Source organism: Aulostomus chinensis, chromosome 6 (genome assembly GCF_037954235.1).
Source record: "Aulostomus chinensis isolate RoL2024-O1b breed Wild chromosome 6, RoL_Achi_v1.0, whole genome shotgun sequence".
NCBI lineage: Eukaryota > Metazoa > Chordata > Actinopteri > Syngnathiformes > Aulostomidae > Aulostomus > Aulostomus chinensis.
Window position 1 is genome coordinate 7,683,709 of NC_141325.1, and position 17,309 is coordinate 7,701,017.

General features: G+C 41.4%; 1 protein-coding gene across 2 annotated transcripts in view; it reads left to right on the forward strand.

Annotated features, from left to right (window-relative positions):
- Positions 1 to 17,309, forward strand: part of pcsk5b (proprotein convertase subtilisin/kexin type 5b) — an 82,577-nt gene that overhangs the window by 9,160 nt on the left and 56,108 nt on the right. For both annotated transcript variants that reach the window (XM_086206230.1, XM_086206229.1), the window contains exons 3-7: positions 6,819 to 6,971; positions 8,536 to 8,679; positions 10,168 to 10,244; positions 14,557 to 14,645; positions 15,759 to 15,931. In XM_086206230.1, the coding sequence (XP_086062356.1) occupies positions 6,819 to 6,971; positions 8,536 to 8,679; positions 10,168 to 10,244; positions 14,557 to 14,645; positions 15,759 to 15,931 (636 nt within the window). The remainder of the gene's footprint in view (positions 1 to 6,818; positions 6,972 to 8,535; positions 8,680 to 10,167; positions 10,245 to 14,556; positions 14,646 to 15,758; positions 15,932 to 17,309) is intronic.

Genomic DNA, 17,309 nt, shown 5'->3' on the forward strand with positions numbered 1-17,309 from the left:
CTGGTCGGTTCTTTTTATTTATTTATTTATTTTTTTTGGTCTTCACTCTTCAGGAGTGAAATGAGTTCAAGTATAAAATTTATTTCAAGCAACTTCCAAGTTATCTGTAAACAACAGTTAGAGTACTTCAGTGGTTGTTTCTTCCTTGTAAACTCTCCAGTGCTCTGTTGCAGGAGCTCGGTGTTCCAGACGGTTTTACGAAGTGAGTCTCTTGTTTACGTGAAGTCATTTATCAGGACTTGTGCAAGGAAACTGAGAGCCAGGTGTGGTCTGCAGCTGAATCCTCTCAGGGATATACTGAAATGCAAAATGGCTGTGATGACAAAATTAAATTTCTCTGTCTTGAGTGAATTGGGGCCGTGTCCACACAGGGTTTTTTTCCCTCTGCACTCCAGTGTCTCTTTGCAGTTGTTCCCATCGAAGAAGCGGGGATATGCAACCACCTCCTCCTTTTTTTTTATGCATGCTGGCACATGTATGACGCAGTATTTTGAAAAGAGTAAAATGGATAGAATGTAGATTGACAGAAATTTCAGTCGAGTGTCTGGTAAACAGAGAAGCCGTCTAATCAGCTGGTCTGAATCCTCATAACTGTGATCCCCTCAGCATTACTGGAAAGTCTGTTGAACGCAGTGATAGAAATGTTTTGTTTGTGGTGTCAAAACTGTTGGAAACACAGGTAGTTAAATTCACTTTCCCTCCTGAGAATCACTGGAGTCCACGGTGTGAGGTCGTTGGAGGTTACCGCTGTCACTTGGAGGGTCGCAGAGATAAATGCGAGTTCTTGTTGCTTAGAAAGTTGCATTGTGTGAAGACAAAGTGGCCGGTGTATCGAGAAAAACAGTATGGAACGCTTTTTGACATTGTGTGTTGTCCCCCACTCTAATAAGAACCCGTGCTATCATGCAGTGTGAACAAAAGTGAAAAATGATGTGCGTATCCACCCTGTGATTCATATCTTCACCCAGTATTTAAATGGTTCTTTCTTGACTCATGCTCCACTCCTCCACCTTAGCACTTCATCAAACATCTAGAGGCAGTTGGATTTGCTGGGAACAATGAATGAATGAAAAATAACTGAATATACCAAGTCTGTATTATTTTGACTTATCCTTCTTATTTCTGACAATAGCTGTTTATGTTATTAAAAATCTAGATCACACATCGCTCGCTATCTCTGTCGCTGTCTCTCTGTGTGCAATCATATAGTCAGGTCATCCAAAACAAGTTATTTGAAGTTATTTCCTTTAAATAGAAATAAAATCTCTACTACTACGACTCTAAATGAAAGCATGTGTTGGTGCGAAGCAGCAAAAACTAAACACGTAAATGTAAAACGCGCTCTATTTATGTGTGGCGTTTCCACCTCAACGGCACTCCAAGTTCTTTACGATGTTGCCTCGCTCACCCATTTCCACACACACTGATGGTGGAGGCTGCCATGCAAGGCGCCAACCTACTCATCAGGAGCAATTAGGGGTTTAGGATCTTGCTCAAGTGGCCCTTCTGTTACTGTTACGATTACCGGCCACTCTACCTCCAGAAGCATGCCAACCTTTGCTATGTTTGATTTCTGTGTAATTTGATATACTTGATATACGTGATAAACTTGCATGTTTTGCTTGTAGTGTATACCAACTGTTACGAGTAAACTGGTTATAACTTTGCAAAAACAAATATTGTCAGAGTTTTATTTGTATATAAATAGAATTGGGAAATGAGATCTGATCACAAGTGGTCAATAGAGATGCATTTGAATGTCCACTGATGGGAGTTGATGCTATGTCATTAGCACCTACAGCTGCCCAGTATAGCACCATGTGGCTCAAACCATGATCTGAAGTGGGGCAGAATAACATTCCTCCCGTCTCACTCCAGAAAGTTGTTATGGGTGTTCTGCAACAGTAGCCTTTGACCTTTCTTTAAATGGTCAGCTTTTATTCTTTTGCCTGAAAATAAAACGGCATCACAAAAACAGGAGTGAAAGTGGATCAATTTGTTCCCATTTGTTCCATTGAAGTGAACTCTTCCCCAGTTTCCCCTGGTTACTGACCCAGCCAGCAAGAGCCACCTGCAAGCCCTTACACAGAGAGAGAGAGAGAGAGAGAGAGAAAGAGAAAGAGATGGGGTAGGAAGGAGAGGGAGAAAAAGTCAATCTTGGAAAGAAACGGGCATCTGCAGAGAAGGGCCTGCAAGACTGCGAGAGAGAGAGAGAGAGAGAGAGAGAGAGAGAGAGAGAGACAGCAAGAGATGAGAAAAGTGAGTGAACAAGATAGGAGAGAGAGGGAGTGACAGCGAGAGAAAGTCATTCCTCTGCTCCACCAAGCAGGAGCAAAAAAGAATGGAGCAGATCCAATCGTCATGCCTCACAGCCTGCCAGCATATTGGCACTGGAACAAAGGCACTGATACACAGGCAAGTTTAGAGGCAATAATGAAGGGCAATATTGTCTTTCTTTGGATATGGATTGGCAATCGTGACACAATTGATGTGGATAACTGCAGGCTGTTATCAGCGAATGCTTTTAGCAGGTACAAAGGATGGCGTTGCCCTTTAGAGTTCTGGACAAATGCATTAGCTGCCTTGGGTCAGGCCGCTAGTGGATAAAAGTTTATTTAAGAAGAAGTAAAGAAACGCAAAGCTGCCAATATAAGCAGCAATAATGTAAAAGTGGGGAACCACTAATTGCGTGTCAGAACTGTTTTTTTTTTTTCTTTTAAATGAGTGAGTGCAGAGATTTGGCGTTTGGCACAGCAGACATAACAGGATGACCAGAAAAATAGCCCAGTCACAATCCAGATGTTTCATGTAAACACCTCAATCAGAATTGACCGACCCAACGGGAAGGAACTTGGTTTAGAAGGGTGGTGTAAATCTTTCTTGATCTGTTCAATAGTATAATTTTGGAAGGTTAAAGAACATGAAATGTAGGATAACAGCAAAAGCATATGAATGCCATGTTATGAAACGGCTGTTCCTGTATATTCCTGGGGGGGTGGGGGGGGGTAAATTTTAGAAAAACATATCGAAGGAAATTGTCAGCCCCTCTCAAAGTAAATGCTAAGATGTTTCTGAACACCAGCAGAGTTGTTTCGAAATCAGGATATTAATATCCACCTTCCCTACATACCTGTTCAAACAACTGGACATATTTCCCATTCCCCAGCCTTCCTACTCATATTTAGTTTTGAGTAATGTTCATTTTGGTTTCTGAAGTGGTTCCCCTCCTCTTGTGCATATCTGATGGAACACGCGTGGATGAGAGGTGAGGAGATGTTATATGAGGACACCGTTGATGATCAACTGGAGACACTTACGGCATCTACCGCCACAGAGCAACTACATCTGTGGATGTAGACTGACAACATCATATTTCTGCTGTACAGATTCTATTCTCACTTTTATAATGAAGTTTTGAACTTTTCAGCCGGCAGACATTTGAGGATAATCACATGAAAAAGTTGGAAAGAGTCATTTTTAACCGTTCATTCTCCTAAAGTGTTTTAGTTTCTAACACAGCAACATTACAGCTGTTTGGAGTGGTGCAGTGCATTCTGGTTCTGGTAGGTTGTTGTTGTTTTTAATGCCTTCTTACTGACAACAGCTGTAGACTGGAGACATTATGTTTCAGGTTGTCCATCAGTCCATCTGTCCCATTCTCTTAGACACAATATCTCAGGAATTCATAGTGGGAATTTTTTCAAATTTGTCAAACACGTCCACTGGAACTCATCATCTGCACCACTACTACTACTAACACAGTAGCACCAAGTCGAGGTTGTAGAGATTCAGTGTCTGCTCAAAGGCACTTGTTAGCAGGAAGGACTGGAATCTTGCCACCAGTTAAAGTGGAATCTCTAGTTGCCATTTAAGCAAAACTGGCGTTCCATCAGAGTGTAACTACGCACTAATTGGGATCCAACAAAATCATTTCTTTGCTGTCTTGTCAGACATTTAATGGCAGCAAGTCGGGTCGGGTGACAAGATGTGATGCAGTGATGCATTCAGTGTCAGACCTCCCTGGAAATATGGCCGAACATGAAAGAGTTACGTGGCTGATCTGAGATTATGGTTGATGCTATGTTAATCTATGCAAATTGTAATGATACACTTGTGGTTTTAAGCAGACGCAAATCCCGATGACACCGTTGTTTTGAAGCTAATGGCGTGTGTGGTGGTGAAATGAGCGGAGACCTCGACAGACAGAGGAGCGAAAACTAAATATCTTGCATGTTATTTTACACTTGGGTTCTCTGTTTGCCTTTTAATTTATTTTTTTCCAAGAGGGAGGTCTGCACACTTCAGCTATTAAATTACATCATCTCTCCCTATTTAATGATCTATAAAGAGCTACGTAATTGAGTTATTAAATCAATGTTATATATAAAATCAATCCTCCTCTACTCGCTTGCTCTCTTTGGGTCTCTATTTGTTTTCAAGCGCAGTCCTTTTTTTTTTATTGACTCTCCTGGGACTCGCTCTCTTCAGCTCTTTATCACCTCTCCTCCTCTCGGCTTATCTTGTCTCGTTGCCTCGCTCTCCAACTCTCCAGAGAGCCGGGCAGATTGTTTCAGTGCATGAGACCAGATAATCACTCGGCAATCATTATGTCAGCTATTCTCTTTTTGTCTTCCTCTCTCGTCTCTCTGTTGAAGCCGTATTGATGTGAGAAATACCTTTGCTTTTGCTGCTGGACATTGTTCACTAAAAACTTGATAGAATACCTGTGCAGTTTGAAAAATGATTCTATTGATCATTTATTTCTTTGTGTGGTACATTATGCGTACTGCCAGACAGTTTCAGTTCACAATAGATGCTGTGTGTGCAGCCTTATAAAAAAATGCTATAAAACATTTAATTTATCTCCTCTTAAATTCTTTTACGGTTTAAATGTTTAAATGAGTTAATTTCTAACGCATGTCCCTAAATCACAGCCCAGAAATATTTACATCTGTGTCACCCACACTCCTAATGTGTTACGGTTAGCTTATCCATGCTAATATTTCAGTTTTATGTTGTCATTATCGCTGATACGTGTACACGCCGATGGAATCTTTTTAGACAGATGAAGTATGCAGGACTTCAGCTAGACTAAACACAAGATTTTAGGGTTTAAAAAAAGAGTTAACCAGAGCCAAGCGAGCGGGTCCAGCCACCTCTTTCAGATCCAACAATGCTGATTTTGAAATCGGAAAGTTTCTGTCTAAATGTGGAGTGAGAGTCCTGCCAAGGAATGCCTCTTGCCTAGAAGTGAGTCCATAACATTTGAGGGATTGATGTTACCTTAGAGACATTTATGTCTTTGCTGCTTGTGTGTGTGTGTGTGTGTGTGTGTGTGTGTGTGTGTGTGTGTATTAGTCTGTACATTTTTCAGAGAAGTAGAAATAAATTGAGTGGGAAGTGCTTTGTCTGCAGCGAACACTAAAATGCATGGACAATTTTAATTTGGAAATGGATTTAGGGGGAAACTTAAGAGTGTAGCAAGACTCAGGTGAGGCTTCTTGAATGATACATGGTACCTCATGTAATTTATACGCTGCAGCTCTGTTCACCTTTGCCACAATTAAACGGGGGGACTGTACATTGAAATCCAGAGTAAATCACAGGAAATCCAAATAACTGAAGTTGCGTTGCAGCTGTGCACTGTCACATTTCATATACACTCACTTGCCAATTTATTAGGTGTAGGTGCATCAAACTAAACAGTGTAACAAAAAAGCCAATATATCCCCCCCCCCCCCCCCCCACAAGGATAATAACGCTCAGTTTGAATTTAATGTTTGAGAGGTGTTGCTGTATGTTACTGGCCATTTTGTGCTACTGTTCAGCTCTGCTTGGATACACAGAGGCGGAAGTTCCTCATGTTTTATCAACTGAATTCATACATATGTGAGAGACACAGTGGACAAGCTGGTGAGGTGGCTCCATCCCCAGAAAACATTGGCACCAAACTTTCTGTGCATAGTGTTGGCTGTTAATGTTGTTAATGTTAATGTTTTTGGCTGGGCTGGTAACAGGCCAGCACAATAAACGGTGCAGCAGCTAGATAAAGTTCTCCTCCCAGATGATTGAAGAGCTGAAGGTCCAGGCAGATATCGGCAGGTCACAAGCAAATGTGAATCTTGATTTGAGTGCATTCGTGTGTCTGCAGTGGGCTGGTTGCTCCTGGTATTTAGGTGTTATCAATGATGGTTTGGTTTATCAGGTTGCCTTCTGATTGAACAGGACAGAACGCTCAAACTTCTGAAGATATCTTTTTCGATTCAATTCAAATCAGTGCCTTCATTACTGTATTGATGTACAACCAATTTTGGGGTCCTTAGATGTACATAAAACTATTACAGGCAATCAGACATAAACTGTACATGAATAAAACTATATACGTAAAAACAATAACTACACTGGAAATAAAGAGTAGAAGCACAGATGTGAATACAGCAGTGAAAAATGCAGCAAATTATTATTGAACATCATTGGAATATTCCCCAACCCAGGACATTATTGCTTGTATAGAGTACACTTCAAGTTACACTTCATGGTTAAAATGTTTCTGAAACCTTGAAGTGCTTGGGAGATCATCACATAGGGCAAAGGAAAAGAGATATTTCAAGTAATTTTTTTTTTTTTGAGAATGCAGAACCAATCAGGTTTTCCTATCATCGATATCTTTCTAAATATATATTTTTTTCTATATATATATATTTTTTTTACCTTGAACAAGATAAAAAATATCCCTTTTCTTTGAGGTAGTTCCACTACTGTGGTAGTATAACATGACGTCTCCAGTGTTACTGATATTGTGTGTTTGTTTGTTTCAGGTGGAGTGGATACAGCAGCAGGTGGTGAAGAGGAGGATCAAGAGGGATTATAAACCAGCCCCGCCCATTTCTCTGTCAAGCCACGCCTACAGCAGCTTGGCTCAGAGCAACATATTCTATAATGATGCAAAATGGAGCAGTATGTGGTATATTGTGAGTATTCTTTGAGTCACGTCCCCTCGTCTGCTTGTGTGTTTGTTTTCTGCACCACTACTAGAGGTTCTACAGCAAATATAGCCGGATGCTACTCATTCGTGTCTCTGCTGGGCCCATGTAGTCTTCTCAGAGGATTGCGTGCTTTTCTTTGCCAACATGTATTCAGTTTGTAGGTCAAAGGTTGCCTGAGGTCATTGCATGGTCCTGATTACTGCAGGGTCAGAGGCTCTGAGGGATTTGTGTGTTTTTACTGAATGAATAGATGATCCATTGTGATGTCATTTTTGTCTGTCCTCAGTTTCAAAGGAGACGTTTAATGTCACGTTAAGACTTTCCTTGTTTATTCACAAGTATTAGTGTGACAGGAAATGTCCACACAAGTACAAATCTATACATATCGCTGTATTCCGGCATTTCGAAATCCTTTCCCTGAGATTGCCGGCGTTGCAAGCAGCTGGTTTTCACACACACACGCACACACACACACACACACACACACACACACACACACTTGCAGCACTCTCAAATTCCCTCTGCAGAGATTTTGGGGGCTTATCACAAGTTGTTTGCATACATGCTCAGATCATTGCTCTTTCAGTTGTGTGCTTGTGTGTGGTTGAGTGTCCTCCGCTCTGTCAGTTGTTAACTGAGTATAGATAAATCCTTATACTTTGACCAGTTGTTTTAAACTTATTTTTCTGGCTTCAGGACAGAACTCTCTGAACTCTGTGCGTGCGTGCGTGTGTGTGTGTGTGTTTTTCAGGTTAAGAAGGGAAAAATTTTGTTTTTTACAAAAGCACCTTGTGTTTCTTGTCCATCTGTGTATTTTCCTATCTGATAAATAGACATTCCAGAGAGCACATTTCCTCCCTTATCAGATTCAGTAAAAATGAAAACTATCCAATCGGAGCTGCTCACAACTAATCAGACTTACATTGGAAAGTTTTTGTCTTCAGTAGAACAGCTCATATGAGGTCACATTCAGCACAACATGCTCAATCAGCTGTAGCACCTTTACCTGCTGGGACCTGCGTGAGCGTTTAAAGTGTAGAAACCAGAGAAGAAAAAGGTAGGAAGAGTGAAAAGAGAAGGGTGCAAATCTATTAACCGCTGTGACGTTGATGACATGTTAGTCAATTAGTGTTTTTTTTTTTTAATTTGCTTGAATCCTGCTGTTTCTCTGTCAGATTATTATTTAACAATAGGCCCGTTTCACAGAAGTCCATTCTATGTGTCATAGTAGGGAGGGATAGCCAGATAGACATATAGCATTCAAAATCCGGATTAGCAGAGATTATTGTAATTGACAGTTGAGATAGGATGAACCATTAATCACATTTTTTCCAAATCTTTCATCCATAAATCCAAATTATGATTTATTAGCTATAGCTGGGCCTTCAACGAGAAACATTAAAAACAACAAAAAAAAAAAAAAACCCAGCCTGTTATTTAGAACCACTTACCAACTCTTGCTGATCAGATTTTGGACAAAAAAAATCATGTTCCCAGGCTCAAGAACTTAAAATTGTATGTAAGCAAGCCTCTTTGTTACCCCCCACAGCATTGCAATGACAACGTCCACAATTGCCAGTCGGACATGAACATCATGGGAGCGTGGAAGAGAGGCTACACTGGCAAAGATGTGGTGGTGACCATATTAGATGACGGCATCGAGAGGAACCACCCTGACCTTGTTCAGAACTACGTGAGTGTGTATGTATGCGCATGTAGGGCGGCTCTGTGTGTGTGTGTGTGTGTGTGTGTGTGTGTGTGTGTGTGTGTGTGGGGTGGAGAGAGTGGGAGAGCTACGTGAACTGTTGGAGTCAGTGAATGTGTGCTAATAGACATGTTTGAGATATATTGTGAATAAGACAATTCAATTGGAGTGTTGAATAAAGTCATCTTTGATGTAATAAATGACATCACTGCAGTTTGGTATCATTCCAAAATATGACACACTGCTACACATGTACCAGTTCTTCAACACTGTTGCCTAAACAAAGCTTACGATGAGAAAATGAGTGTTTTTAATAGGTAGGAGGGGTGAAATGGCCGTGCCCAGCTTCTGTGTTTGTTTCCTAGCGAGTCGATATGTTTTACGGGGCGACAACGAGATGAGACATGAAAGAGTCAGTCTTAAAGAAAACTGAAACCAAGGCAGCAGCATTTAGTATAGAAAGCCAACGGTGAGGTGCGCTGCAAAACGCTTACAAGTTAATATACTTCCTCTTTCCTAGTGTCTGCGCCTGCACTTATGACATCATGGTGTCATCAGCAGCAGTTCACAATAAATCTGTTCTGTGGCGCTCAGAGCTCGTCTAGGCTCATGAATGCTACCTAGCTAATGGTACTGCTCCTGCTTTTGTAGCGCTATTACATCTTCAGGTACGCGCATATTTCAATCTATTGTAGAAAAATTCTCTCCCAGTATATCAGATATGACAGAATTCTTGTCCTGTGATAACATTGTGAAACAATCATTGTATATTATAGGAGATATTATCAATTCCCTCCCCGTAATGTTCCTGCCTTTTTTAGAGATGTAAAATCTTATTGTCTTCATTTAATCAAATCTGTTTGATTGTTACAGTGTTAGTTCTTTCCCCATCATTGTTTTCTCCCCCAAACCAGTGTGTGTGCAGCTAAGCGTGGGTGTGTGTGTGTGTGTATATTTGTATTTGTAGAGAGACAGAGTGAGGCTGTATGTCTACCTCAGACCAAGGCCAGATAGTCAGAGCAACTTGTTAGCCTGAGGCAGCAGGTGAGGTCATCAATCAACCGTGCTGATAAAATAATTCACACCCTGTGTGACAGCGCCTGTGCTGCGGTTATTAGCTCCTCTTAATGCCTGGATTTGTTTATGCCGAAGGGCGAGCGGCATGCCAGTTCTCTCTGATTGCATTCGATTTACAAAACTGTTGTGAGTGATGTTAATGTGAACTTTTTGATTAGGTTAGAGAGTTTTCTTGTCAGTACACATGTCAGTAAAAAAACAAAAACACACACACATCCTTGTACTTATATCTTTGTGAGGACTTCCATAGATATAATGCATTCCCATCTCTCTCTCTCACTCACTCACTCACACACACACACACACACACACACACACACCCTTTCCGAATGAATCTCCCTGTCAGAGGTTTTCCCTCCTGTGGCATTTGATGTACTTCTACCTGTGTGTCTCCTCCAGGACCATCAGGCCAGCTTCGATGTCAATGGTAACGACTTGGACCCCATGCCACGATACGACGCAACCAACGAGAACAAGTAAGACAGAAGAATCTCATTCAAGATTGAATGAGAAAGGAAAAAAAGTGGAAGGTTACAGCATGGCATGTTGGAGATTTGGTGCTCTTTTGTGTGTCAATGTTGTTTGGATTGATTTTCACTCAAGGTCTCAATATGTTTGTTTTTCCTGAAGTTGTGGGTGTGATGAGTCACATTACTGTATTTGTTTGTGACATTTGTGGGTTGGTTGTGTGTTTTTCTCTTTTTGGGAAGAGGGAAAAAAAAAGCTTGTCCAGGCACTTGTCTTGTGCCAGTTTGGCTTAGTGCGTGATTTTGTGGTGTGTGTGTGTTTGTGTGTGTGTGTGTGTGTGTGTGTGTGACTGCAACAGACCAAGAGCCTTGGCAGTGTCTCTGTCCCTGCTGGTGATGCATTGTCTTAAAGAGACATGAGGCCTACAGATGCAGCTTAATGAGCTGGTTCCCTTTTAAAGCTGCAGCCTTCGATATGTGTAGATGTGCTTTGCCCGCTTTGACCTTTCATGTTGCTATTCTTTTTTCCTCATATGAAATGCAGACTGGCAAACACATCATTTTTAATCAAAACAAAGTGGTCACGTCTCCCCTGAGTGCTGAGTAGAAGTGAAAGGTTGGTGTGAGGCGGCAAGTAAAAACTGGTCATGATGCCTGGAAGGAAGCCGTCAGTTGCTGAACCTGTGAGGAAGAACTTGAGCTACATCTGGCAAACTGCAGGTTGTTGTCAATCTTTGTTATATAGCAACAAGAATGAGTGGTGGCTCTTTATCTGCTGCTGTCTCTGTGTAGCAAGCGCTGCTAACAGATGTGTTCTGAATGTTGGCAGGAGGAAAGAAGCAAGTGTGCGCTCTGTAATAAATCAGTTCTACATGCGGTTCTCTGAAGTAACATATCTGGATGTACCAGCAGTCTGCACTGATGTTCTCATGTCTGCTGATGATGAAATAAAGAATGTCCATCCCAGCAACTACAGCTTTTAATGGCCAGTATTACAAAGCTTTGTGAAAATTGTGTTCAGATATCCTTTTGTTAAAAAGAAGCAGTTGGATGTCTAATAGTTTTGTATCAGAGTGTTTGCGTTTTGATTTATAATACCAAGCCTGTATGAAAGTGATATGATGTCATCGTTGTCATAGACTCGTCTCAGGTTAAAAAAAACAACAACCCTGAACAAATGCATCCAGGGACTGATGCCACACAGCTTGGTTTTATCGTCTGCTTTGACAGCTGTCCCTCCAAACTCCAGCCTCGATACGGCACACATCGCAGCTTTACTGTTGGGATTGTCTGATGTAAAATATTGCCACATATGTGAAATTTTTCTCATGCCGTCTGATATTGTTACACATCAATTTTTTCCCTCCTTCTGAAACAGTAGTTGCCAGCGGAACAGGAGAAAGTCCGTTCTGTTTTAGAGTGGTGAAGATTTCTCTCATATAATGAGTGAGCAATAGCTGAGTAGCAGATAGCTGAGGGTCCCGTTTCAGGGCTAATGTGCTGCCTAATTGCAGAATATCTTTGCTGCTGGTATTGTGATCAGTATATTTGTAACCAAATCTGCATGGTTGTGATGACTGTGGATGTTAATCAAACATCTTCTTGTGCTTTTTTTGTGTTTTGAAAAATGTAGGAAAACAAGAACAAAACTCATCTTTGTCGGTTATTTCCACAGAAAGGTTTTCCTCTCTGTCGCCATCGCCTCAATGCAACACCAAATGAGTTTGTTAGACAGTAAATAACTCTTGATGTGGATCTTAGACTATTTTGCCATAAATTTAGCCCATTGTCCCACCTGTTCAGAAATACAGATTCTTTCAAAAACTGTTCACCAGACACTTTGGGGGGGAAAAAAGTCACATAAAAATTGGATTTTATTCACCAGGAACCAACAAATAAGAGACCTTTGCTTGTTGAAGCAGAAACTAATCACACACCTATTAAAAATCATATGTGCACCAACAGGTAAATGTTTTAAAGTTGCAGTGGCTGTTGAAACCCCCAGTAACCATTTAGAATGGAGTAATTACTACATTTGTGTGCCTCTTCTTTCCACTGACTATTATTCTTTGCTCAAAATGTTATTTGTCTCTTGTTGGAGCGCAAAGAGATCCCCGAGTGTGACACAGATGTGTATAAAATGGAAAATTCAGGCAAACACAAAGCCTGGAAAGACGGCCAGATAGATGATTTCATGGATTAGTGGAGTGAAGTGAACTGAGTGAAGACTGTTGAAGCGTTTTGAAAGAGGGAGCCAGTTTGGCTCATTAACTGTGATAAAAGGGCTTGCCGCTGATTTGCATCCATTTAATATGTTATACTTTAACTCACAGTTTTATCTGTGTTTGTGGAGACTTGGCACCTAGACAGAGAAAACGGAACATTTAACCATCTAATAAGCATCTCTATGCCGAATATGAATAAAAACAACTTAACTGGATGTGACTGGATGTGTAATTTTAAAGATCACAGTGTATTTTCAGTTTGAAACATGCTTGTGAAAGGGTTTGCTGGACTCAAATTTTAGAGATGAAAATAAATGCTGCAACCCTAAAATATCTTCAAAAGAAGTGAGGTAAAAGGAGCATGCTGAAGTTTTGGGGAAATTCTCTGACTTGCTTTCTAGCGGAGCCGAGAAGATTGATGTGTGTAATGTCTGTACAGTAAATCAGCTAGTCTGTCTTGAATGGTGTCAAAACTGCCTACAATCACCTCCATAACTCACTAATTAACACGTTTATCTTGTTTAATCTGCGGGTAAACAGAAGGGTGGAAGTAATGTTTTGTGGCTTTATGGGGTGTTAAATGCAGGACTATTTGGCCGGGTGCAGGAATACAACCCAGCTGCGGAGTGTTGTTCCCTTTAGACAGTGCCACGCTCGTGCAAACCATATTATTTCCCCTTTTCCAGTTAAAATATTTCATTTTGGTGATGTTTTTACTAACATTGGTGTGTATTTATATTGAGAAAACTGCTAGTTACATGAACCAAGCCACTTCTATCGCTCTGTCAGAAATGGGCCCACCCTGTCTGGATGGTGCAATTGGAAACATCAGCCCCGATCATATCTGGAGTACATCTACAGAGGCAGTCTGGAATGGACCCCCCACCCCACCCCCTTGTATGTAGCATACATTTTAAAAAATGCAGGGGTGATAACAGTTTCCGTATCAAATCTGAACGGCTAGTTGAAAGCCAACTCTCATCTAAATGTCTGTGCTATTTTATTTCAGTCTGTGTGTTAGTAGGCTCATTAGAATCCCAAATTAATATATATAAGCACTGAAAAAGTGAGTTTTTTTCTAAAAATGGTCCCTGTGAGGGAAGGATGTCAAAGCAAATATGAGGACTGAATCACAAAATGCACAAGATTAAAGGTGAATGAATATTATGTTATGGATGTTGAAGTCCTGCTGATGAACGTTTTGATGTTGCCGAGTGTTTGAAGCTGGCAGTTTACGTTGCAGGTTACTGTGAAACAGATTTTCCTCAGTTTGAGTACTTCCCTGGACTTTAAAACTTCCCCCGTATCTTCCCCGGAGGGTTTCGATAGCTAGATGCTGGGTTTCCATGGCAGCGGTCAGAGCTGTTTCCGGGGGGTGTTGAGATGCAGATGTTCTCTGCAGGAGGTGTGTGTGCATATCAGTGTGCTTGTGCCGATCTAGAAAGTGCTGTTTTTGAGGAGGCGGCGGACGCAAACACACTTATGTTTGTTTACGTTGGTCACTGACCCGAGCCGATTGTCACTATTGCATTTATTGGTGGAATGTTACCCTGGTGTGTGTGTGTGTGTGTGTGTGTGTGTGTGTGTGTGTGTGTGTGTGTGTGTGTGTGTGTAAAGCTGTAAATGTTGTGTGAAGAGTGTACCACTGTTTTTGGACATCATTTCATATAGCAGCATTTTGTTTGTGTCACTGTGTGTGCAGGGGAATGCGTTGCTTTTCCGCTCCATGGAAATGCTCAAAAATGGTCAAATGGTGCTGTGTGTTAGATTTTTCAATACTAAAGATGTCCTAGTTGTCCTGACAGCTGTTTGTCAACAGATGTTGAGCCACTTCTCTTTCCTGGATCTGTCAGTCTTCTGATTGGCTACATTTGTAACACTTGTTGCACTTCAACACTTTTGTTTGGGGTTTCTTCAGCAGGAATGTACACATTTATCAGTGAAAATATGTGTTTATGTTCAGTGTCCACCTCAAAAGCTGTGTGATTATCTGGTAGTTGGTGTGTGTGTGTGTGTGTGTGCGCGTGTGCGTGTGCGCTGCCCTGTTTGTGTATATATTTACCTGTGTGTAAAAAGCTTTTCCCTTCCCTTCTCAGACATGGGACACGGTGTGCAGGTGAAGTTGCTGCGGCTGCAAACAACTCCCACTGCATTGTTGGAATTGCCTACAATGCCAGAATAGGAGGTGAGTGATTTTAGCGACTGTTTTAGCAGATTGGTATATCCAGCAGAGGTGTGTGTACTGACATGTTGTGAGATGAGACAGTGAAAAGGTTAATTCTGTCTAGTTTCTAATGTAGTCACAGAAACTATGCAACATAATTTGTTTCCATGCAAATATGTGCAATTATTTGAATAAATTGATGGAATGAAGTTCATAAAGTTGGATTCCTCAGTTCACCATGTATGACTTTGCCCAGCTGACACCATAACAATGAAAAGTATGCAAGATACTTCATTGAGGGAAACTTCACATGTAAGTTTCATTTTGAAGAAACTTGTCGCACACATTAACATTTTCAGGAGGAACACCCGACTTCTTACCATCCGTAAACATCCAGTGTTTGTATTCATAGATGATGTGGTATTAGCTGCGTCTGACTTCATGGTGATTGGGCTGCAGCACAATTACTGGATCTTACTGTGGCTTGTGAAGTTGTGTATTTTTGATTGAAGCTACATCAACCTTTGCTGTCTTTACAGTGCAATACATTGTTCTGTGCCATTTTGTAATTAATATGTTAAGTATAGTGTGGTTTAAATATGTGCAGTGTGTTCGATGAATGTTTTTTTTTATGGCCCTTCAGTGTATGTACACATATTAGAAAGCAGAATGCGGTTGTCTGATATTAATTGTGGTTGACATTTAATAAATGCAGAAATACTAAGCCCAAGAAAAGTGTCCCTAAGGGGACAATAAAGTGTATCGAACCATAACGTGCATAGAGATGATTGAGCAGGGCAGGAAATCGGACATACAAACCACATAGTATGTAGTTGGTTGAAAAAATAGGAAAAAACAACAACAGGTAATTACCTGCATGACTTAAGTTTACAACATAGGACTGACCACAACTTAAAATTGAGGAAAATTTAACTATGAAGGAATATAGACCAAAGCCGCAAGAAAATAAAATGGGGACAATCCTGTTATCAGGATCCTTGCATGTAGATGCAAGATAATTCATTCCTTTACAAGCATTGGGGACTCATGTATTGTGGTTGTTACATCTTCTGACAGTTATATGGAATCACATAAGACATAGATCACGTGTTGTGTCTGTTCTGTGTGTGTCAGGTGTGCGCATGCTGGATGGAGATGTGACTGACATGGTGGAGGCCAAATCTCTGAGTCTTCACCCCCAGCACATCGACATCTACAGCGCCAGCTGGGGCCCTGACGACGACGGGAAGACCGTGGATGGACCGGCGTCTCTTGCCAGACAGGCCTTCGAGAACGGCATCCGAATGGTAGGAACATGCACGCAACATTTCTTTACAGAAACATGTCAAAATAAACACCTGCCTCATTGCTGAGTCGAGACTTTTACATTGGTATTCATGTGGTGAGAAAAGATATAAACACAAGCTTGAAACAGATGTGTGTCTTTCACCCTCGTGCACCAGCATCCTCTCTATCTCTACCTATGAAGCTCCTGTGGACGTTTGAGAGCAGCTCTGATCTATTAGCATATATTAATTTACATATTTAAAGCTTATTTTGCATAAATAGAAGCTGGCGCTGAGTAGAATGGAAAGCAATAACAGGGGTTAAGAGGGGTGAAGTCATTTTCACACACGCAGGTACACATTCACAAAGTTTGCAACAACTGGCCTGCTGCCTTCTGAGTAAGCAGATGTCGACCTTTGAGGAGGTGACTGAGTCCGAGAACTGGTGACATGTTACACAAAAGAAGAAAAGAAGGGGGATGAACAGGTATGGAGTGTCAGTGGAAGAGAGTGGCACTGGCTCCTGACAGGCTGGCCTTTTAGGATGACAGAGGTGAGGGAGACATCTGTCCAACTGGTACCAGCACTCTGTGTGTGTGTGTGTGTCTCCATGCCCTCCTGCTGTTTGTGTGTTGGTGAAGCTGAGTGGAGATGGCAGGCTCGTGAGTGTAGCATGTAGCTGTGTGACACTTTATCACAGAGAGCTGGAGTGTTAGAGATAGCGCTGACAGCCGAGGGGAGTGGTGAAATCTGGCCTTTGTAGCTGTGTGTGTGTAGGACTTGAGCGGGAGTTTCCTTCTGTGTGACATGTTTTTGCTCACTGTTTTCTTTTTTCTGACTGTTGCTGAAAGGAAGTGAGAAATGAGCTGTCTGTGCTGCTTGTGTATAACATTTTCCCTTGAATGTGTCCTGAGAGTTTCAAATGCTAAATTTACAAGAATATTAAATGGAGAAAAGCAACAAATGCTCACACTTCAGACACTGGAATAGATGTTTAGCATTTTTGTTAAATAATTTAGCTTTAGTGGTAATGCAATAAAATGCTGCCATAATTTTCTCAGGGTCAGCATTTGATGTATTTGTGCAATTAATGATGTACCTGTTTCTTTGCTCCCGTTCTGCCTCTTGCCGATGATGGCTGTTAATCAGGTTCACATTGCGTTTAACCTTTCATCACTCCTTTGTCTATCGTCTATCGATGTCCTCCCTTCTCATGGTTACCTCTTCCTCTCATTCTTTGTCCCCTTCCTCCCTTTTACTAACTGCTCTTCAAAGCACTCTCCATCGCTCTCATCTGTCAGCGTTTGCTCCTGTCTGATCCCCTGCGCTCACTCAGAGGGGCTCCACTCGCTTATCGCTGCCTGACAGAAGCCCCCTTTTGAAGAACTTAATTCCACCT